The sequence below is a fragment of the Schistocerca piceifrons genome, chromosome X (genome assembly GCF_021461385.2).
Source record: "Schistocerca piceifrons isolate TAMUIC-IGC-003096 chromosome X, iqSchPice1.1, whole genome shotgun sequence".
NCBI classification, from domain to species: Eukaryota; Metazoa; Arthropoda; class Insecta; order Orthoptera; family Acrididae; genus Schistocerca; species Schistocerca piceifrons.
The window spans coordinates 728,210,422-728,235,036 of record NC_060149.1 but is presented as its reverse complement, the minus strand read 5'-3'; the positions used below and the strand labels follow the sequence as shown (position 1 = coordinate 728,235,036).

Below are 24,615 nucleotides of genomic sequence, written 5' to 3'. Positions count from 1 at the left end.
AAAGCAGTCAAGAAAAGATGTAATTTAGGCGTCTTCTACCACGTTCTGCACAGTCGTTTCCATCGATTAGTAATTTCCACCACGCCAAATCACTGTAAAGCTACTGCTCGGTGTTTATTTAACTTACTAAACTCGAGGACAGCTCTTGACTCACATGCCGGGCTCGACGTAGCTGTGAGCTGTTCTCTGGCCACACTCAGAGCAATAAATCAGCCCGCGCTGTTGGCTGCTGTTCGGCGTTACAGAAGAGGCTCCTCACCTTACTTCCTCAGGCTGCACATTCATTTGCTCTTCCTGTCTCTGTCTGCTACGCTAGTCTTTTTTCTGACGAAACTGTGGCAGTCGCATCACTCTTCTCCATTTTCAGTATGAGTATGTTTTTAGAATGCATTCCGAGAGCTCTACGAGAAATGCGAACGAAATAGAGAGGCCAGCCATTAATATCGTCCCGCCCACGATGCAGTTTGATCTACGTTTCTTTGAAATGTCACCCATTGAAACTTTGTGGAATATAATTGGTCGGCAATATGTTCCTCCAAAAACCAGTTTCGATGTTTTAGATTAGATTAGATGTACTTCTCGTTCCAATAGATCCATAGTGAGGAGATCCTCCGGGGTGTAGAACATGCCAGAAAACAAGGATACACAATAAATAATTACAAGTAACAACAGATATGCTAATGTATCTTCCACAGATCCCACGTGAAATGGCCCTCATGGATACAGAATAAGTAAAAAATTACGTAAACATTTAAAATTTATCGTAAATATTTGAAATGTACTAACGGACTTGTCACGAAACATGTAAATGTTCGATACACTGAGGTGCATGTGATAATTCCTAGGTTATTGTAGCCAGACATCCATAGAATATAACACTCATTTTACAAGACCTATTTATAACGTTCGCATGAGTACCCTAAATTTGTACGGAAGTCAGATTTATGTAATAATCGCATTATTTGATATTATTAGGACCATAAACACATCATTTTGTTCTGATGATAATTTCATCAATGTATTAGGAGGTGCTGGACATCAAAAACAGCTTTAGGCTCTTGTTAACCCGAACATTAGTTAACTTTTCATGGATTCTGGCACGTTATTGAAAATGTGTGTTCCTAAATAATAGACATCTTTCTGGACCAACATAAGTGACTTTAAATCTTTGTGAAGATTATTCTTGATTCTAGTATTGATTCCTTTGTGAATTCACTTACAAACTGCATGAAGGCACAATTCCAAGGATGGAATCCAAGCCCTCCTTTAATGCATGCCAGATGGAAGTTTCACATCATACTGTCTTCTCAAAGTCAGATAACGTGTACAGTTCTATAATGCTAATTATTTGTGTTTTATCATTTATCTAAACTGTAATACTAGCGGCTCCAGATCCCAAAAAATGATGACGGCTAGGAGACCGTTGTGCTGTCCCCATGCCACTCCACACTACATTTAATGACTTCATTGGCAGAGGATGACACGGCGGTCGGAAGCTACCGAGGGGTTCGCCAGGGCCCGTGAACAGAGTTTATGTTTACGTTTTTTACTGTTGTACAAAGTTCAGTTCATTCACACGTATCCATGCTGATATTCAAATTATCACAGACATTGACGTAGCTACAGAGAGACTTCTACAGTTTCCATCATCGAAGGCACAAATCTAGTTCCTAAAATATCGTGTGAGTTGAATGAAAGCTACCAAATAGTCTCATGAGTAGGTCTGGCAAAAGAAAAAGTCTGGAGTCCTGGGTGTCTGGAATACGGACGAGGATAAGGCAATATGGATTAACATTAATTATTCTGCTCATCTTAGCCAGCAATTATAATTGCAAAATGTAGTGCATACAATTGTATTTTATATTGTACGAGGATGGTAGTTCATGTAAGGTAAAGTATAATGCTGCAATGCAGTCACAGGCCTCGACTCACTTACCTTTCCGTTTCATTTACATCTGACACTACATATAAAAGGTCCAGTCACATTAATGTGACCATCGCTTATGTTCGACATCGACGTACAATAACCATTCGCAGACGGCAGATGGGAGCACTAGTAGTGGAGATTTTATAGGGTGTTTCCGTACGAGCGCTCAAAAATGTTACAAGACGTAAAAAGTGCTCCACCGAACAATTTGAGTAGGGAACTTGGGGTCGGAGAAGCAGGCTTAAGGAAATACGGAAGTAAACTTGTCCACCGCTTTGTCTAGCATTACTGTTTTCCAGCTTATTTACAACTAACATGCGAAGAAGTTTACGCGTAGTGTGCTGTTTATTTACATGTACATTCATTATTTCCTGCAAGGAAACAAGGAGGACGAGCCTGATTATTAGGAAGTCATGATGCAGTAGGCCGCCGACTGAGTTGCCAGCTGTGCTTGAGGTTCGTGCAAAGAGTTCTCCGTGAGTTGTTGGAGAACGTACTCTTGGCTGTTCGTGAGAGGATGCGGATACAACATGGCGGTGCACCGCCCCACTTCAGTGTGGATGTCCGCAACCATTTCATTGCTGTATTTCCTGGTCGCTGGATTGGAAGGCGTGGTTCTATTCCATGGCCTGCGAGGTCACCTGACCTGAATCTCCTTGATTATTTCCTATGGGGATATCTAAAGTCAATTGTGTGTGAGACCCTAGTGGATACGGAGATGGAAATAGTTGCTAGAATTGTGGCTGTCTGTGATGCGATTCGAAATACACCAGGGATATTTGTCAGGGTGCGTCAAATCTTGTTCGCCGATACCATGCTTGCATTGAGGTTGATGGCCGTCAGTTTCAGCACGAAAAAAATGGTTCAAATGGCTCTGAGCACTATGGGACTTAACTTCTGAGGTCATCAGTCCCCTAGAACTTAGAACTACTTAAACCTAACTAACCTAAGGACATCACACACATCCATGCCCGAGGCAGGATTCGAACCTGCGACCGTAGCAGTCGCGCGGTTCCGGACTGCGCGCCTAGAACCGCTAGACCACCGCGGCCGGCAGTTTCAGCATGTTTTGTAAGATACAGTACATATGATACGCTCATTGTATCAATGAGAGTATTTGCAGTTAACTGTAACTAATGATAAATAAAAAAGCACACAGTCATGCGTTTTTATCCCTATTATCTCCTTAAGCTGGCTTCTTCGACCCCAGGTTCAAAAATGGTTGAAATGGCTCTGAGCACTATAGGACTGAACTTCTGAGGTCATCAGACCCCTATAACTTAGAACAACTTAAACCTAACTAACCTAAGGACAGCACACACGTCCATACCCGAAGGCAGGATTCGAACCTGCAACCGTAGCGGTTGCGCGGTTCCAGACTGTAGCGTCTAGAACCGCTCGGCCACCCCGGCCGGCCGAACTCAGGTTCCCTACCTAAAATCGTTCAGTGGACCGTCCTCTATGTCCTGTTAAATTTTTACACGCTTTTACGAAAACACCCTGTATAAAGCATATCGGAAGCGGAGGCGAGGGGGGGGGGGGGGGCACGGAATACGGTGCAGTCGTCGTCGTTATGTGGAAACGGAGAGATTTATCATAAGTCCAAAGGGTCTCACCGTTGGCTTTCGGGCCAAGGGTGCAAGCTTTTCCGAAACGGCTAAGTCTGTAAGCTGTTCGCGTGTCTCCGTGGTAAAAGTATGCCGTGCATGGCAAAATGGCGCTATCCAAAACCGGCGCCGAGGCCACTGTGGAGCACCACGGGCCATAGATGCCATTGTTGAACAATGGCTGAGGAGATGAGTACGGACGAGCAGACATACAAATGTTGAACAGATGACCACCCAGATAAACCAAGAGACTACCAACAGTTCCTTCTCAACGACTTCTCAGGTAACACCGTTGCATATGGGCTTCAGCAGCAGGCTCCTTGTTCATATAACCATGCTGACTGCTCTTCATCGGGGACGAAGGCTGGAATTTTGGCGCCAATACTGCAACTGGGCGTCTACTGAATCGCGACTGGGGGCCTCTTCGAATGAATCGCGTTTTATATCCACTGGCGTGTATGGTGTGAAATGTCTGGAGGCAACCACCCTACAACAGTCATCGGAAGGGTCCAGGCCATTCTGGAAGGTACAATAAAGCAACACAAGTATGCACCTATCCTTGGGTACCATGTCTACCCCTACATGCAGTTTGATTTTCCTCAGCATGATGGGATCTACCAGCAGGACAATGCAATGTGTCACACAGTTCGTAATGTACGTGGGTGGTTCAAAGAGCACCAGGAGGTGTTTGTTGTACTCCCCTGGCCACCAACCTCCGCCGATTTAAACACTATCGATAATTTATGGGACCACCTCGATGGGGTTATACGAGCCATGGATCCTCAAACGTGAAACCTAGTGCAGCTGGCCATGGCACAGGAGTTTGCATGGACCACATCCCTGTCGGTACTTTCCAGAATCTCATTGACTCTCTTCCTATACGTCTTACAGCGGACTGCACTACAAAAGGTGATTATTCAGGTTTATGACAGGTGGTCTCATTAATGTGACTGGACAGTCTATAAGCTGCACACACAATACGGGGCATGCCAGATCTTCCTGTACGTCTCACAGTGGACCGCGCTACAAAAGGTGATTATTCAGGTTTATGACATGTGGTCTCATTAATGTGACTGGACAGTCTATAATCTGCGCGCACCATACGGGGCATGCCAGAATCTCATTGACTCTCTTCCTGTACGTCTCACAGTGGACCGTGCTACAAAAGGTGATTATTCAGGTTTTTGACAGGTGGTCTCATTAATGTGACTGGACAGCCTATAAGCTGCATGCAAAATACGGGGCATGCCATATCTTCCTGTACGTCTCACAGCGGACCGCACTACAAAAGGTGATTATTAAGGTTTATGACAGGTGGTCTCATTAATGAGACTGGACAGTCTATAATCTGCGCGCACCATACGGGGCATGCCAGAATCTCATTGACTCTCTCCCTGTACAGCTCACAGCGGACCGCGCTACAAAAGGTGATTATTCAGGTTTTTGACTGGTGGTCTCATTAATGAAACTGGACAGTCTATAATCTGCGCTCACCATACGGGGCATGCCAGAATCTCATTGACTCTCTTCCTGTACGTCTCGCAGCGGACCGTGCTACAAAAGGTGATTATTCAGGTTTTTGACAGGTGATCTCATTAATGTGACTGGACAGTCTATAATCTTAACGCACCATACGGGGCATGCCAGAATCTCATTAACACTCTTCCTGTACGTCTCACAGCGGACCGCGTTACAAAAGGAGATTATTCAGGTTTTCGACAGGTGGTCTCATTAATGTGACTGGACAGTCTATAACCTGCACGCAACCATACGGTGCATGCCTGAGGATCTCACATTATTCACTTTCCCACAGTACATTCTCCAGATACAGTATGGTCGATATTTGATGTAATGTCCTTTCGATATTCTCGAGCTGTTGACGTCCAAAGCATACACATCCTCTGTCGGGGCAGATCGGAGGATAATGCGAACTACGATAGTGCTCCCACACATGTCCTCTGTGGACGATTGTTGAATGGAAATGGAAATGTTGTGTGACTAGGACCTCCCGTCGTGTAGACCGTTCACTGGGTGCAAGTCTTTCGATTTGACGCCACTTCGGCGACTTGCGCGTCAATGGGGCAGAAATGATGATGATTAGGACAGCACAACACCAAGCCCCTGAGCAGAGAAAATCTCCGACCCAGCCGAGAATCGAACCCGGCCCCTTAGGATTGACATTCTGTCGCGCTGACCACTCAGTACCAGGGGTGGACGATAGTTGACTTATTGAAACACTTTAATGATATTCTGCTTCATAAGAGGTAAAACAAACATTATTATGCCGTAAAAATCCTCGATTCACTATTTTCCGTTCCGTATTGTAATGGACGACGGAGGATTTCTATCTCAGTGCTCCAACATCACTCATTTTATTTTCTTGACACTTAAACGAAATACGTGTCTCAAATAGTCTATCATAAACAATAACGCTTAAAATTTCGGTAGCAGCTTGTCTCGAAGAGAATGTCGACTCTCTTCCAGTTTGCTTGTGCCAAGTAATTGAGCATCTATGTAGTGCTCTCATACTGACTGAATGAAAGTTTATTTCAACAATTATCAGTCTACTTCCTTAGGTTATTTTTCATTTCCGTGCAATACTCTGGTGACCGTCTAACGTCCACAAAATAAAGTATAGTCAAACTAAAACAGTGCAGCAGAGTTCATGAGGTTGCACCTACCGTCTACATGAGCGCCTGGAACATAAAATTATATCCCATCATTATTCGATTATACTGGAAACAGAAACAACCGTAAAATATCTACAAGCATACGTCCGGAACGACCTCAAGTGGCACGATCATTTGAAGCTAGTTGTATGAAATGCAGATGCCTTATTGAGATTTATTAGCTGAATATTAGGGAAACGTAATTCACCAACGAAAAAGGTATCTCACAAATGTCACGTTCTACATCTACATCTACTCGATTACTCCGCAATTCACATTTAAGTGCCTGCTAGAGCATTCATCGAACGACCTTCAAGCTGTTTCTCTGCTGTTCCGCTCTCGAACTGCGCGCGGGAAGAACGAACGCATAAATCTTTCCTTGCGAGCTCTCATTTCTCTGTATGTAGGTGGGTGCCAACAAATTATTTTCGCATTCGGAGGAGAAGTTCGTGGTTGAAATTTCATGAGAAGATCCGCCGCAACGAAAAACGCATTTGTTTTAATGATTGCTAACCCAACTCACGTATCGTATCTGTGGTACTCTCTCCCCTATATCGGTATAATACAACTGTCCTTTTTTGAACTTTTTCGATATCGTCCGTCAATCCATGATTCTTGAAGGGAAGAAAGATTAGGGTTTCGCTCCCATAGACGAGGAGGTCATCAAGAGAGGGAGCACAAGTTCGTTTTATGGAAGTATGGGGAAGGAGATCGGCGTGTGCCCTTTCGAAGTAACCATGCCAGTATTTGGCTTACGGGTTTTAAGAAAATCACGTAAGATCTAAATTTGGATATCCTGACGGGGATATGAACCGCCGTTCTTCCGAATGTGAGTCGAGTGTCTTACCACACCTTACTCGGTATTAATTAAGTATTGTTCATCAGCCGGGCTACCTTCCCAAGTAGGACTGTAAAGGATACAGAAGACATCCAAGGAACAGCAGCTTGTTTCGTCAGGAGTTTGCTCTGTAAGGAGTCGGACAATATACACTATAAGCCAAAAAAAAAAAAAAGGAAGCACCCAGAAGGAATTATCCGAATGGGACAGAAATCAGTAGATGTGATGTACATGTGCTGTCAAACAAAAATGATTACAATCTCAGAAAAATTAGACGATTTATTCAAGAGAAAGATATTCATAAATTGAGCAAGTCAGTAATGTGTTTGTCCACCTCTGGCCCTTATGCAAGCAGTTATTGGGTTTGGCATTGATTGCTTGACTTGTTGTTTTCCTTCTGAAGGATATCGTGTCAAATTCTGTCCTACTGGCACGTTAGATAGTCAAAATCCCGAGCTGGTTCTAGGGTCATGCCCATAATGCTCCAAACGTTCTCAACTTCGGAGAGACCCAGTGACCTTGCTGGGCAAGGTAAGGTTTGGCAAGCACGAAGACAAACAGTCAGGTCGGTACCCCACTTCTGTCTGGGGTGTCTCTGGACATGTCTTATCTGGACATTGGGGCTCATTTCGAAACGGGATTCGTAGTTTAGCTGGGTAGCTAAGTTGGTAGAGCACTTGCCCGCGAAAGGCAAAGGTTCCGAGTCCGGCACACAGTTTTATTCTGCCAGAAAGTTTCATATCAGCGCACACCCCGCTGAAGAGTGAAAATATCATTCTGGAAACATCCCCTAGGCTGTGGCTAAGCCATGTTTCCGCATTATCCTTTCTTTCAGGAGTGCTAGTCCGGCATGGTTCGCAGGAGAGCTTCTGTAAAGTTTGGAAGGTAGGAGACGAGGTACTGGCGGAAGTAAAGCTGTGAGGACGGGGCGTGAGTCCTGCTTAGGTAGCTCAGTTGGTAGAGCACTTGCCCGTGAAAGGGAAAGGTCCCGAGTTCGAGTCTCGGTCTGGCACACAGTTTTAATCTGCCAGAAAGTTTCATATCAGCGCACACTCCGCTGCTGAGTGAAAATATCATTTTCATCTAACACGTCAATTGGACATAATTTGGCACGATATCCCTCAAGAGGACATCCAACAAGTCTATCAATCAATGCCAAACGCAATACCTGCTTGCATAAGGAGCAGAGGGGGACCAACACGTTATTGAGTTACTCAATTTGTGAAGCTCTTTTTCTTGAATAAATCATCCCATTTTTGTGAAACTGAAAAAATTATTTGTCTGTTCATTTACGTCACTATCACAAAGCGAAAAAAGTGGTCCAACTAAAACATTCATATTTCTTTACGTACTACACGAATCTGTAATAAAAAATGGGGGTTCCTATTTAAAAAAACAACGTAGTTGATATTCGTTCGACCTATGGCAGCGCCATCTAGCGGACCAACCATAGCGCTATCTGGTTTCCCCCTTCAAGCTAGACGAGTTTCGTTAGTCGTAGTTGTTTTCGTTCGATGCTTATTTCGTGAGATATTTGGCCCGGTCACTATCAATGGACCACCTTGTATTATTGATGAGTAAAATCTCTGTTATGTGTATCTGTTGTGTTATGGAAAAACGCTACGAACTTATGCACCAACCTACTAGAATGTTAATAATGTTTGTTTTATTTAAGAAACTTAAAGAGCTTTAAAATAAAAATTTGGAGTCATTATTTTTCATGACGCCCTCGTACTATACTTCAAGTCAGTTTGACTTTCTTTGAACGCAGTCTTGAAGGTGTTTGCAACAGCAGTGTAGATAATGCTGTAATCTGTTTCAAATGTGGAGAACTGCTTACGAGGGGGCCGGCCATGGTGGCAGAGCTGTTCTAGGCGCTACAGTCTGGAACCGCGCGACCGTTACGGTCGCAGGTTCGTATCCTGCCTCGGGCATGGATGTGTGTGATGTCCTTGGGTTAGTTAGGTTTAAGTAGTTCTAAGTTCTAGGGGACTGATGACCACAGCAGTTAAGTCCCGTAGTGCTGAGAGCCATTTTTTTGCTTACGAGGGCATAATTTGTGGTGGAGTCTACTTATGGCCCGGGGCGCTCGTGTTGTGAATGGCTTGCTCTTATTATATCCTCTAGTGGTCCACTCATTGTTGGTTGCGTTTCTGTAGACTATACGAATGTACCGACTCATTCCAAACTGAGCAATCGAGGCAGAGTGTATTCTCTGTTGAACTGGGCTAACTCCCTGCATTGTTACCAGAGGCCGGAGGCTGTGCAGCTCAAGGGATGCCACTATTTACTCAAGCTCATATTTTCGAGCGGGGTTCCGGCGACCAGCCAAATAGGGGCTCATTCATTTTTAGCCGTGGCAGGTCCGGCGGGGGAGTGTCGGTCGCAGACGCTCGCGGCAGCGCAGTATCCTCCGGACAGCCGCGCCTCGCGCTCCACGCTCCTCGCCGCTCGCTCCAAGCTCCACGCTCCACAATGCCGCAGGCAGAGACTCACCACATCGTCACCACCTACTGCATCCTCATCATCCTGCTCATCTCGCTCTGGATTCTCTACTCCAACCTCATGTAGACTGCGGTATGCCGGCGATTTCTGCAACTGGCGCTTTTTTAACACGCTCCGACATTCCGATCACACGTGCTCCTAACAAAACGTTAATGTCGTGTTCCTCCTCGTGGTTTCTTACTCCCTATGGTTTTTTTTTTTTGTGGAACCTATTAACATATTCGTGAATACGAATATTGCGACCTAATTATTATACGTCACGTCTCATCAAATTGTCTTTCAGTGTATAGCTTAGACTTCTTTTTCTTCACTCTTTATCGGTAAGCGTTATCTTTATATCATCTTACAGTTCTTTTCCTGTCACTGTTCTCAGTGTCACTTTCCATTCTGTATAAGCAAAGAATATCATTCCGGAATTCAGACATGTTAAATAAACAAACCAGTCACATTGTGCGCTGTATTTCTTTATTTCATTCTGTCTTTATGTGACTGGCACTTTCGATCTTTTGGTGTACGTTCAGATTAATAAAAAGAAATTTTTATACCTCTCAAAAGGTTCGTCAACAAACAAACTACTTACGTTCGAATTCTACCATACCTAAGAGGAAGCTTGTCTTGTTGTCAGTATGTACTCTGTTGCAGCATTCACCAGTCGTAGCTTAATACAACAATCTGGAAGTTACTTCGCGGTACTGCTTTCGGATCGCGTTACTACGTATCAGAGTACTCTCGTCTCGACAGTTAAAAAAAATGTTCAAATGTGTGTGAAATCTTACAGGACTTAACTGCTAAGGTCATCAGTTCCTAAGCTTACACACTACTTAACCTAAATTATCCTAAGGACAAACACGCACACGCATGCCCGAGGGAGGACTCGAACCTCCGCCGGGATCAGCCGCACAGTCCATGACTGCAGCGCCTTAGACAGTTTTCACGGTGTTGGATGCCGAGCCAGTGGCGAATATTTTCAGGGCCTGTATTATGAATCATTGAAACACAATTTTCGCAGAAAAATCGAGATACTGCTCAGCGTGTACCCACTCTGCACACCGCTGCTACGTGGTTAAGTTGAAGTGTCATATTTTGTCCAGCCACAACTATGTTTGAAGAATCTCGGATATGGTGTTCGGCTGTGGAGACCTCATATCAGCTGTTTGATCTGGGATGCCTCGTGACAAATTTAACTATGTGCTAGGCAGACAGTCTAACCTAGACTATTACCTTTCGATTACTTTCGTGTTAACACTCTTACGAACAGTGGGAAAGATCCGGGCTCCAATATGAAGTCTCTATATAGTTTTGGCTTGCCAGTAGGTTTCATTGTGGCGCAAATTCCAGAGTAAATTAAAAATTCATTTTTTCTCGAAACGTGGTTCTAATAGCATACAAAATTATTTGGGTCGCATTGATTCTGTGTGAGTGTGTGCGCGCACGCCCATGTGTGTGTGTGTGTGTGTGTGTGTGTGTGTGTGTGTGTGTGTGTAACAATCTGCGGGTGCTATTTCTTTACCACAGGGCTACATTTTTTTTTAATCGTCTCTTCGCCGCTGAGCTAATTAAATCCGACAAGCCTGTTACTTTCAGAAAGTGGTTTGTACTATTTATTCGTAGAACTTGAGAGACGCCTGCGAGTGAGATTGCAAAGAAGCTTGATTACCTCCTATTCCTTCATAGCTGCCAGCTTCGCCTCTGCGTTGTCCCGACTGCAGACCGCGTAAAACTTCAGAAATCTGTCTCACCACTTAGATAATACATTTTTCCCTTAGAAACACAGGTTTTGAGAGACATCTGAAGAGACAAATCAGAAGCTCTAAGGGACTAAAATGAATTTCGCGTTCACCCGGACAGACTCAGAGCATTTAAACGGTAAAGCATATCATTATTATTAATCAGTTTAACGCCAATAAAATTAAGCCTATTTCTAGTAAATGCAACCCAACATGCGGAATAACAAATGTCTGCAAGCAAGCAGTCATTTTAAGTTGTAGTTCTGGGGACTGGTATTAAATATCCAAAAGTTTTGTTCTAAGTTTACAATAGTTTCTGAAGCTGGTATCGTAGCTCATACAATAAACAGATAGTCTGTGGATTGGTACCATAAACAATTATCCTCTTTTTAGCGCACAGGCTCAACGGTATTTGGCGACAAGATGCCTTTATTCATAATCCAGTACGTCGTCCTACTCAGATGTGGTACACTACATCACCGCTGTTCTAGATATGACGGGTATCACGATTTAAGTGTGAAGCGCAACCAGCCCCTTACGTTTCGTCGATGTAAAATTTGATGTGTGTGTCATTTCTAATCCAGGTATTCCGATTCCGATGGGTTAAAGCATGTGAAACTGGCTTCACAACCGAAACTGGGCAATAATGAGAACACAATAAAAATATAATTTAATTAATTAGTGACATGCATTTTAGGAGAAAGTTTTCGTTCAGAAGTTTTATATTGACGTCTGACGTGTATGTTTTCTCAGCTTAAGAGATCTACCGAGGAAACCATACATTTCATCTAAGAAAAGATGTGAAAGGAATAACACTTTGATTTGGATCGTCTAGAAAGGATGGGTACAACAAATGATGATGGAAAGTTAAGACTGATCGTGTTTCTTCGCTTCGAGAAAAAATATTCTGCAGAAGAAATAAAATTTTAGTCCTCTGCAGAGTAATGGAACGGAAGTAATACTTGTTTGTTTCAACTATTTTTTGTCCTAAATCTGTGTCTCTCACACCACTCTAACTCGCTGAAAGCTTGTGAAGCAAGAGTCGGTGTGGAGATTTTGCAGTATTGTCGCTGCTCCAGAAACTTGATGGAACACCGCAAGAAAGCTGCGTCTGAGTTGCAACTGAGACATTAGCTAGCGCCCTGGCTCACGCCGCCGGCTCCTCGCGGTAAACCGCACACCGGCGCAAGAGCTGGCGCCGCGCCTCCGGAAGGACATTTACTGGCGCCATTTCAGCATTCTCCGCCTCACGCAGAAACCCACTTTAATCCTCGGAAACATCAAAACCTGCAACGCTCGTTATTCTCTTAAACTGTGCTTCTTAGTGCCTGTCTAGAGTTGGTAAGACCGCAAAACTACTCGACGTGCTCACATCTCCTAGCAGACTGCGACTTCACGACATTATGAAGGGTCACGATTTGCGCGCCATTTCGCCCGTCTCCTATCTGTAACGTTCTCGAGGTGACTTAGAAGACTGACAGAGAAAGCGTTCCCTCCGTTTAATCCTGTCTGATCTGAATTTTTCCTGGAGGAAGGAAAATTTTTCTTGTGATAATGCTGTGAGGAGATTTTTTAAATGATTTTAGATACAAGATTTATACAAAAATATGTACCCGTTTTCAAAACATATTTTATGCTCTTGGCTTCCTTTTATGGACTAAAATAACTAATTACGAAATATTCTCTATTGTAATAAATAGTAAAATGATTGTTCGATAATTACCACGCAAAATATCAGTAACAATATTCAATTATATAGTGAAATACAGCGAACCAACCACATCCGTGTATTCTGATAGTCACGAGGTGCTGCATTCACTTGGTGGCGTTTTCATAGCCCAACATTTGGCAGCACTAGCGCATGATGAAAAGGTTGAAATGCGTACCTCGGATTTCCGTCGGGAAAAATTACTTCTGTTGCAGCTAAAACATAGTAAAAGTTAATGTACACAATGGCTGCCAGAGGGTCTCAAAGGGTTAAAAAAAACTATAAATCTCTTCATCTTGCGGTGTCAATTACATTCCCCAGTAAAACAACAAATTTTTAATGTCATTCCACTATGCAGTCAACGATAAATGGAAAAATAATAATTACTGATAATTTTGTTCGCACATGGGTCCACAACTTTGATATTTTTTTTTTTTAAATGACAACATTTTCCTTTATGGGGTGTACATTTCCCAGATTTATTTGCTATCGCCCAATTTAGACTTTTTAGTCAACATCAAGCAACCTATAAATATATTGAATCACAAATGAAATAAAGAATGTAACGCGTATAAAAAAAACTCCAAATGGCAGCATTGCCAGTTTAACGTAGGTTACCCCCAATACCTACATTAGTAATGTCTATGTGGCATGTCGCAACACATGTAAGTTGCAAATCAATCCAACAGTCCAAATGTAGACTTACCAACACCATCGAGATCGGTATCAAATAGGGTACAGAATATGATGTGGATTCTCAGCAGTCTGTCGGTCAATACGTAATTAACTTATATTGTACGTGGTGCTCCCGCATGCATTATAACTTTCCTTCCCTATTTCATACGGATTTCGTTACTTCGAGTCTACATGTGGGCTCGTGGATTGATTTGCATGTTACGTGTGTTGTGTCAAGTTACATAGAGGTTATTTGGATGCAAGTGCTAGACTAGGTTAAATTTACTACGCTGCCATTTAGAGCGTTTTTAATATATATTATATGTTTTATTTCACCTGTGTTTTGGTACGTTTATAGGTTGCTCAACATTGGCTAAAAAGCCGAAATTGGCCAATAGCATATAAATTTAACATTTATGTAGCCCATAGCCGCCTATGTGTTAATCTGAAAAAGGAAACGCTTTAACTTACCTCTAGTCAAACCACAATTACTTATTGATTACTACACATCGAGGCCACTGAGTATCGGTCAATGCACAGCCATAAAAATGTAGACAGCAGTCACAAGCACAAACCATACAACCATTAAAACAAAACTGTCACCATATTCATGCTAGCCCTCCTCATATTGTTTGCTCATAAGGGCACACTCATTCCCAGTATTATAAATCATGGAAGTGTTACTATTCGCATAATGTTTTTTTCGCAAGATCTCAGAAATTTTAAATAGTTTTTAAGTCAGCTGCAAATAATCAGTGGTTTTGGAAAGACTTTCACCCATGAACGGCTTTGGACCCCGATCGTCTATTGTCGCTATCATTTTTTTTTCCTTTTTGCTTTTTGCAATATGTTACTTGTTGTGTGCTGTTGTAAGGTATTTTTGAGATTAACAAATTAAATCTTAAGGATGATGCAAGCAGCGTACCTTTATGTGAACTACATCCAAATAAACGTCAGGACACGCTTTTCTCTCTAGACTAGAAACAAAATTTGGTAAAGAATGACAATGAAATTATATTCTTCGCAAAAAATCTGACTTGGCATATTTAATATACAATCAATCGAGTTTATCAAATGCGCACTAGCAATTGAGTCCGAGTTGTGTTGGATTAGTGAACAAATAAATGAATAACAAAATGCCAAGAACAGCCCTCTGAATCACTACGGCGCTCAACGTCAGTGCCTCGTGGCTTATTTGTTAAGGAGAAGGAAAAAAAGAACGGAATAAATAAAAAGCAGGATAGCAATTTTGCATCTTGGCTATACATCAAATCCATCCGTTTTTAATTTTCCGCCTTCTTTGTATTAACACTGCAGCCATAGTTTTGAAGCATATTTTTAATTGTTTATCAGTTCACTTGTAGATTTCTTAAGTATTTTTACATCCTGTAGATGCGAGGTAAGATCATAATTATGGCTCCTTTAAACACCGCACTCATGTCCACGTAGAGCCCGAATCAGCGTCCCGACTTTATCGGGCACCGAGACCATCGAACACAGTCATCTCATAGATCGGTCACAGAAATGTGCAGATCTATTGGCATATTGAGAAGGTGCAATAGTAGAGACAATCTAAATTTGTTCAAATACCTTTCGGCCACATAAATTTAGGACTTCAGTCATTTCTGCATGTAAGTTTGACGAAAAACCAGAAAGTTTCTTCAACAGGAAATCCACCTATTCCTTCTCCCATCGCCGGCCGGGGTGGCCGAGCGGTTCTAGGCGCTTCAGTCTGAAACCGCTCGAACGCTACGGTCTCAGGCTCGAATCCTGCTCCGGGCATGGATGTGTGTGATGTCCTTAGGTTGGTTAGGTTTAAGTAGTTCTAAGTTCTAGGGGACTGATGACCTCAGATGTTAAGTCCCATAGTGCTCAGAGCCATTTGAACCATTTGAACCTTCTCCCATCCTCGTTCATCCGAGATAGCGTTGAGCCTCTGATCATTTCTTTTACTACATGGCCATTTTCACAAATGATCCACAAATAAAATAAGATAAAATATGCGCATGCGTCATTAGCCGACAAGTGGGTGCGAAAGAGTAAAATTGTGTTGTTTGGTTCCCTTCGGAAAGCAGATCGAGGTCGTTCTAAGATTAACCTTTCTCTCGGTACTCCAACGGAATACATAATTTTCCACTAAAGGTTTTGCGCATTCCAGTGGTACTATCGTGGTGATTAAAGCGTTCTATGACATGCCATGTGATTCATCTTTGAGCTATTTCATCCCTTCTGCCAGTCTTATCTGATAAGAAACTCACACAGATCAACAATACTGAAAACAGGGTCTGGTCATACTTTTGTAAGTGACAGGACGTTTAATTCTTCTCCTCAACCACTTACAAATACATGCATTGGTGAGCCAAAATATTATGATCACCTGCTTAATAGCTTGTTTGACCATATTTGGGACGAAATACATCACTGATTCTGCGCGTCAGGGATCCGACAGTTTGTTGATAGGTTTGTGAAGGTACGTGGCATTAGATGTCTACGCACAGGTCGTGTAACGGGCCGCTGATTTGCGTAAGCGATGATGGCGCCCGACAGCGACGCCCATGGGTTCCATAGGTTTTACATCAGGCAAATTTGTTCGCCAACGTGAGCTCACTATAATGCTTCTCAAACCACTGTAGCACGGTTCTGGCTCCGAGACACGGAAAATTATGCGGCTGGAAGATGACATCACCGTCGGGGAAGACATAAGCATGAAGGGATGCACGTGGTTCGCATGTGTCAGTGTGTCTTCGATTACTATCACAGGCCCCATGAAAGCGCAAGAGAATGTCTCCCACAGCATAATACTGCTCTCATCAGGCTGTGTCCGTGGCGTGTTGCACGTTCCGAGCCGTTATTCATCTCGATGACGGTGTTTGTGAAGACGATCGTCGACTTTAGTGTAGCAAAAATGTGATTTCCGGAAGAGCCGACACGTTTCCATTGATCGGCGTTCGATTCCCAATGGTCCCGTGCCCACTGTAATCGTAACTGACGATGTCGTTGGGTCAACATGCGAACACGGAGGGGTGGTGTGCTGCGGATCTCCATGTTCAAGAATGTACGATGATCTGTGTCTTCCGAAACTCTTGCCCGTCCACCAACATTGTACTCTTTCGGCAAATATGCCACAGATCACCATCTATCCTACTTTACAGAGCAAATAAGCCTCCGAACCTCACGTTCTGTGAAGAGTTGTTCCGTTACTAATTCTATTAACACGATGTAATACTGAGACCTTGATTAAAACCTACACAAATTTATGATGGGAGATTTGCTACCCCTTGATAAGTAATCTCCAACTTTTAACTTATATGTGTTTTCTATGTTCTGTCCCTTTCAGATTTGAAAAGTGGCGTCGATTTCTTGTTTTCCAACATTGAAGAAAGACAGTAATATTCATTACATCACCGAGCGAGGTGACGCAGTAGTTAGCAAACTGGACTCACTTTCTGGAGGACGACGGTTAAAATATGCGCCCGACCATCCATATTTAGGTTTTACGTGACTTCCCTAAATCACTCCAGGCAAATGCCGGGATGGTCCCTTTGAAATGGTACGGCCGGTTTACTTCCCCACCCCAGAAACATTCCGAGCTTGCGGTCCGTTTCTAATGACCTCGATCTCGAACCCTAATCTTCCTTCCTTCATTACGTCGGACTTCCGTGAATACAGTAATCATTTGTGACGATGTAATGAAAAGTCAACACTCACTATTTTATACAATTCGTTTCTTTATTCAAGTTGTGAGTGGTTTCAGAAACCTATTTCTACCATTAGGTCACTCAAGAATTCTGCTGCCTTGTTTTCTGAACATAAGCAGTTTTTGATCCCCACCCTGATCTGAGAATTCCCTGCATTGGCAGTGCTCCGTCGTGAAGTAGTTGGCGGAACATTAACCGTTTCCTTGAACCAGCCCCCTTTTGCTTTTATTTTGCAGCAACAGTTGTAACAGTATTGACCTCGGAAAGCCAGACGACACGAGTTATGTGCAACCAGCTAACCTTTTTCGAGTGTTCCATCCGGTTTCACGGTAGGTTTATTGTCGTGCTAAATAATAGAAGGTCGTTCCGTTCTAGTGTTGGCGGTGACCCTGTGACGTTAGTAAATTATACAGGCACGGGCTGTGCAGTAGGTGGGCAGGAAATCGCACCGGCGCCTTCACTGCTCATCCGACAGACAAGGCCAGCACGTCTTGAGCAAGACGCCGCCCAACGCACATCGACCGGGTGGTGTCGGTCTTTGTCCGTGCACCTCTTCTAGATACACCGTACGGTGCTTAGCGAATTTCTGTGTCCGTCTTTGTCACTTTCTCGGACCTGAAACGGCAAAGCGGCGAGAATGCAACACTCTAGAACAAACTGTTCCCACGTCTTGATGGTGTCTCAAGAGCCGCTGAAGTTATGTAGAAGAGTAGTAATCCATGTGTTGATTTTTACAGTCGAGAGAGATCTTTAGCGATAATGAAATGGAAACGGAACTATCGAAAAAATATATTTTAAAATATTTTAAATTTTTTTTAGCAAAATCCAAGTGAAAAGTCACAGGTGCTGCAAGCGATACTCTAAGGTGGTACCAGGAATAAGACCGACTGGGCAGCCTAGGAAGAGATGGACAGACCAGGTTAATGGAAACATCTAGAGGACAGGAGTAACGTGGGATGTAGTGGAGAGAGAATAGCTATATCAGGGCAGAAATCAATGGAAGCATATGGTTCACGAAGTTCCTACCTGGCTCGTTGGAAAGAAATTATGATGATGAATTCTCGGAGGTATTTCTGAGCTTGCGCCTCTGGTTATAACCGGATTTAACTCTCGGTGCCCGTTAAGTCCTTTGATATGCACATGTTGCTCTTCTCCCGCACCGTTATTCTGAGAAACGCAAACATTCTTCGTGTTTTATTACTCTGCCGCATGACATGGGCGTCAAGATTTTAATCCACAGGCCGCCCAGAGTGGCCGTGCGGTTCTAGGCGCTACAGTCTGGAGCCGAGCGACCGCTACGGTCGCAGGTTCGAATCCTGCCTCGGGCATGGATGTGTGTGATGTCCTTAGGTTAGTTTTGTTTAATTAGTTCTAAGTTCTAGGCGACTGATGACCTCAGAAGTTAAGTCGCATAGTGCTCTGAGCCATTTGAACCATTTTTTTAATCAGCTGCGTCTACATACATACACCGCAAGCCATTGTACAATGCATGGCGAAGGGTACATCGTAACAGTATTATCTATTATACACTGTCCAGTCACATTAATGTATGATGATGAAGTCCCACACTCCGTAACAGAGCGTAGGGAACGATGCGGGAGACCCGCACCGCCGTACTAGGCAAGATCCTACTGGAGGTGGTTTGCCATTGCCTTCTAACGACCGTAATGCGGTAGAATGATGATGATGATGATGATGAAGATGACACAACAACACCCAGTCATCTCGAGGCAGGTGAAAATCCCTGACCCCGCCGGGAATCGAACCCGGGACGCCGTGCTCGGGAAGCGAGAACGCCACCGCGAAACCACAAGCTACAGACTCACACTAATGTAACCACCTGTTAAATGCCTGAGTAATCACCTTTTGCAGAGTGGACCGCTGCGAGGCGTGGAGAAAGAGTGTCAGTGAGGTTCTGGAAGGTCTTCCGTGCAGTGGCCACCTGCGGTAGGCTTCTCGGTTGATGATTCATGGCGCGAAAAGCCCGTTCGAGGTGGTCCACAAATTTCCACTTGGGTTTAAATTCGGGTAGTGTTGTGACCACGTGAATACGGAACACTCATCCTAGTACTCTTCGTAACATGATCACGGAATTTGCCCGCGGTATTCACCAAAATTTTCCTGGACCGTTCTAACACTGCAGCTCTTTAGGCAGTCGGTCTAGAGAAACAGCCGATTACTAAGTTTGACATAAGTTTGATACTTACCTTCACCCAAATTATGTTGCATTTGGAATCTGTGAAAAACCTTAGTGGATGTGGTAGTTCATTGCATCGCCACCGCTGGCGTCTAGCCTATGCTTCCGATGGATATTCCAGACTGAATTTATGATTTAACGGCTATTCATTTCTGGTGACAGCATACTTTTTGATCCAAGTGCTAGGTTACGTGACCGGGACTAATTCTAGGATCTTACCATTATACAGTATATTGTGTTATCATAAATCTTCGTAAGCGCACTGGCATCGTTGTACATGGGAAAAAGTTTGAACACGTATACCAGTTCCAGCATCAGGATAGTTTAGAGACAACACACAGTCGATCTTCTGCATAAATGAACTACTGAGTACAGAAAGAAAAACCGCTGTAGAAACTTGTGAGAAACCTTCGTTAGCCTCACAGCTTTTTGTAGCACACTTCATGCTTAATATTTTGTCTTCGAGTAAGCAACGTCAAATGCGATGCGGCCCGCATGATATCGATGAGTTTTATCACCATCATTGTCATTGTTTCAATTGGTTAATATGGCTCTGAGCACTATGGGACGTAACATCTGAGGTCATAAGTCCCCTAGAACTTAGAACTACTTAAACCTAAATCACCTAAGGACATCACACACATCCATGCCCGAGGCAGAATTCGAACCTGCGACCGTAGCGGTCGCGCGGTTCCAGACTGAAGCGCCTAGAACCGCTCGGCCACAGCGGCGGGCGTTTCAATTGGATTAGCGTAATTTTAACAAGGATTGCTATGTACTTAGGAGCTTTTTCCGCGTATCCACCTTTCCTGTGTACGCATATGTCTACATCCAAACAAAAATCTAACGGTCTCAGACTTGAAGATCATAGTAGTCAGCTTGACAGGACCATTCCACCAATTACAGGTAGTGCAGTTGAGGTGTTCCCTCACACGTATGGTATAACATTAATCGGCCTCAACGTGTCAGAGTTGCACTGCATTCCTTGCAGCAAACGGAATCCCGCAAGTAATTCCACTAAAATTATTAAAAAAGTAAATGTGTCCTGTCATTCAGTGTAAACCGTGCGACATTATGAAGAAAACTAATTTGCACTAAATATGTTCCAACTTGGAAGCTATCGTGTATAGAGCATGTCTCTATAAGAGCTTTTTTGCCTCAGACGGCCATTTATGTCACAGTCTGGAATAATGACCATTCGCCTTGGGTCACCCTGTGCGGGGAAAAGGAGGAAAGCGTATGAAATATTGCAGAGAACATCCTAGACTATTCGTGAGGGAAAGATTATGTCTCGATTCTGTTAATCACATCTTCACTGATGACGATGGTGATGGGAATAGCCGAGAGCTAGGGTTCATTACCCGATCTGATGCAATTTAGAAACTGGGAGGATCATGTGAAGGGCTTATTTAGTGGTACAAGTCCATTTTTGTTCATTTTGAGATACAGAGTCCTAAAGTTAAATGAGCGCTGAAAAATCTTTAGCTGAGATACCAGAAATATTCAAGCATATGGCTTCTTGCTAGAGATGAACCTTTCCTTCTGTTTGTTTGGATTATTAATGTCAGAAGCATTATAGGCAAAAAGTGGAGGTAATGGACTTGTACCGTTATTGAAATAAGCCCTTCATGTAAGATTTTTTGTGATTACATGCAATCCACAAATGCTTATAAATCAACAGAGATATCAGTGAACTAAAAGCCGAAGAACTGAAGTTACTTTGGCTGTTGTCCAGAAAACGAGGAACAACACGGTATGGAGACGGGAGATACGCCACCACGTCCAAGTGGAACAGCCAGTCTGCAAAACATGCTGCAACGCTATATGTAGATAGTTGGGTTATCTTAAAAGAATGGTTTAAATATAGCAACCTGGACATAGTTTGAGACAGAAAGTGAAGATCAGACAGAAAATCGAGGAGACAGCCTGGAAAATCAAACTAAATCAAACTAAAAAGGCCCTATATGGGAAAGGGATAAAACAGCAGCAGATTACAAATAAGAGAGTTTAGAAACGGCGTAATGTAACACTGTAAGCGGCTGTGAACTTCGGTATTAACACCCGTAGTGGTTCAGCATTCAGTGCTACTGAGATTGTCTACGCGGAGTGTCAGATAGAATTTGCTTGCGGGCTCCGTTCTGTGTCGTATTATGTACGTAGTGATGTACAAATCTCTAAAATGTTTGATACTACACCTGTTTCCCGGTTTTGTTACCAAATGTTCAAATGTGTGTGAATTCCTAAGGGACCAAACTGCTGAGGCCATCGGTCCCTGCCGGCCTAAGTGGCCGAGCGGTTCTAGGCGCTACAGTCTGGAACCGCGCGACCGCTACGGTCGCAGGTTCGAATCCTGCCTCGGGCACAGATGTGGGTGATGTCCTTAGGTTAGTTAGGTTTAAGTAGTTCTAAGTTCTAGGGGACTGATGACCTCAGAAGTTAAGTCCCACACTGCTCAGAGCCATTTGAACCATTTGAACCATCGGTCCCTGGACTTACACACTACTTAAACTAACTTATGCTAAGAACAACACAGACACCCATGCCCGAGGGAGGACCCGAACCTCCGGTGGAAGAGGCCGCGCAATCCGTGACATGGCGCCTCAAACCACGCGCCCACTCCTCGCAGCTTTGTTATCATTTACGTGTTCTATACCATATAAGCATGTTTACTCCCTACGCACTGTCTATAAGACTTCTTGACATTGTTCTCCTTCTTTGACTTAATAGTACTCCAAATCAATTTTTGCTGTTAACACAAGCTGTACTGGAAATCGGTCACCTATTAAAGAACACTTCTAATAGAAGCTTACGGTGTTACATGACGTCATTTTTAAAGTTTGTCAAAGCTGAGGAACAAAACAAACAGAAAGTATTTTATAAATAAAGAAATCCTTCTTAGTAAACATAAGGTGAGCTCGGTTTACGCAACCAGGCTGGTGAAGAAGTATCTCTGATTATTCGTGTGCCATGATCTGTATATAAAACAGGTGCTTCCAACGGTTCTTCACTTTATCAGTAGCAACGAGGGTAATGTACACAAAATCTTCAATGAATATGGCGCTCTTTCAAGTTTTCAGTCTTCATTAAGAGGTGTAGAACAGGGTCAATTTTTAACCTAACTTTCTTATTTTCTTAAATTCTTCCTTCAGGAGCCTATTTTTAAGATTCATTCATATAAAGTGTGCCATAAATGTTAAAATATGCTAAAACCGCGACTTTCTGCTTGGGGTCTGGCGCATCCTACCTCTCGAATGCAACCGATGTAATACTATAACTGCTACCGACGGAATAAGGCTCCTGTTAGTTTCGGATAGTGTCGCATAGGACATTGCTATTCTCAACAATATTCCTCTTCGTAACATGATTCGCTTACGGTAAACAGTCTCACTTTTGCTTAGCTTATAATAATGTGGCTCCTTTTTGTACAAAGTAAAACGTGTCTGCTAGAAAATGACAAACAAACGCATTTATACTTTAAAAAAATTTCGAAAAGTAATCCTAATCGTGCAAAATTCGCTTTGATTGGTAACCGGAGGCCCGTTAATCGACATGATTCCGTCAAAATGAGAGTGTTTCTAAATCGGCAAAAGGATGGCCAACTGTACGGTGCTGGAATTGCCAATTAAAGGACTGTTCAACTTTAATACTAAAAAAAAAAAAAACACACAAGCTGAAACTTTAAACGCTTTTTTTTATTGTAACCAACACATTTCAAGTTGGCGGGAGCTATAGCTCATGAAACAAACACGCAATTACATTAGGCCTTTTTGTAACTTGTGAATCGGTGTTCTTCCAACCGTAGTACGTGGGATTTTTTCGATATATTTTAATTTCGATTTGTGGTGCACGTTTTATAAGAACTTTTTCGTCGAAAAAATTGACTTTTATTTCATAGTGCGACCATTCTGTTAAAAACTGTCCTTAAAAATATCATTCCGTACTACGTTAGACAATATCATCAGTTTCAATGCAGTTTTTGAAATTTTGTTCTGGGTTGAATATTGTGGCGTTCAGAGTTCCCACCAAGCGCTCTCACACTTTGCGAAGGCCTTTCGTCGATGTCGTATAGTGTCCTCTGAATCCAAGTGTTTTACTTAAAAAAGCATCTAACACAATCTCATGGGTGTACAATAAAGGTCGTAAGTCAGGTTTGTAATTGGTTTGTTATTTTATTGAAAAAAATTATGAATATCGGTTCCATAATCGAGCGTAACGATGGTTTACCCCTTAATTGTATCACATTTAACTGCACCAAATGATATTCATCACATCTGCTTTCTGTTATCCAACACGACACTGATGTAGGATACTTAGCTATCAACGAATAGTCAGATAAACATGTCATTGCGTTATTAACCGTCATTCTTCTACGTTAGCCGCACAGCTCTATCGAAAAATTGCTTGATTGGGTCACTCTATACGACCCTCTCACAACTGTAGAGGATGTGTTCTGTCTAAGCATCAGGAGCAGATATTCTGCACGACTGCCTAACCTCAGCAAAGTGGCAGAGCGACATATAGCAACGATTCTTATCTTGTTTCTTCTTTTTCCTGGTCTTATCGCGCATATTCACGGGGTTGGCAGGTTAATCTAGATTTGGCAGTGTTGGTGGTAGAGGGTGTCGTGACCCTTTCCTCCGGGACGGGCTTCCTGTTCCCAATCCGTCTGCGTCTAGTGGTATCCCATGTGAAAGTGCGAGAAGTTCTAGAATTGTTTGGGCGAATCGTGTAACTGGAGACCTCGGTAGTTGGATGTGAGAAACCACCTAAAAACCACATCCATACCGGCCGGTGCACCGTTCCTCGTCGTTAATCCGCCGGTCGGATTCGATGCTGGCCCGATGCCCCTTCCCGAATCCGGCAAGCGGCGTGCTACCACGTTCGGCTATAGGGGCGAGTCACGTGTTGCAACGATCAAGACACTGAAATCGTATTCTGGGAGAGAAACATTCAGATCCACTTGCAGCCATCCCAATTTAGATTTTCCGAGGTATTTCTAAATCAATTCCGGCGGACACTGGGAAGATCCCACTGACAAGGTCACGGACCACATCCCTTCCGCAC

General features: G+C 43.2%; 1 protein-coding gene across 1 annotated transcript in view; it reads left to right on the top strand.

Moving 5' to 3' along the window:
- The first annotated feature begins 9,116 nt into the window (after nt 1-9,116).
- The window catches only part of LOC124722678 (nose resistant to fluoxetine protein 6-like), a 292,300-nt gene continuing 276,801 nt past the window's right edge, over nt 9,117-24,615 (top strand). The window contains exons 1-2 of the mRNA XM_047247821.1: nt 9,117-9,137; nt 9,396-9,618. Coding sequence (XP_047103777.1) covers nt 9,117-9,137; nt 9,396-9,618 — 244 coding nt within the window. The remainder of the gene's footprint in view (nt 9,138-9,395; nt 9,619-24,615) is intronic.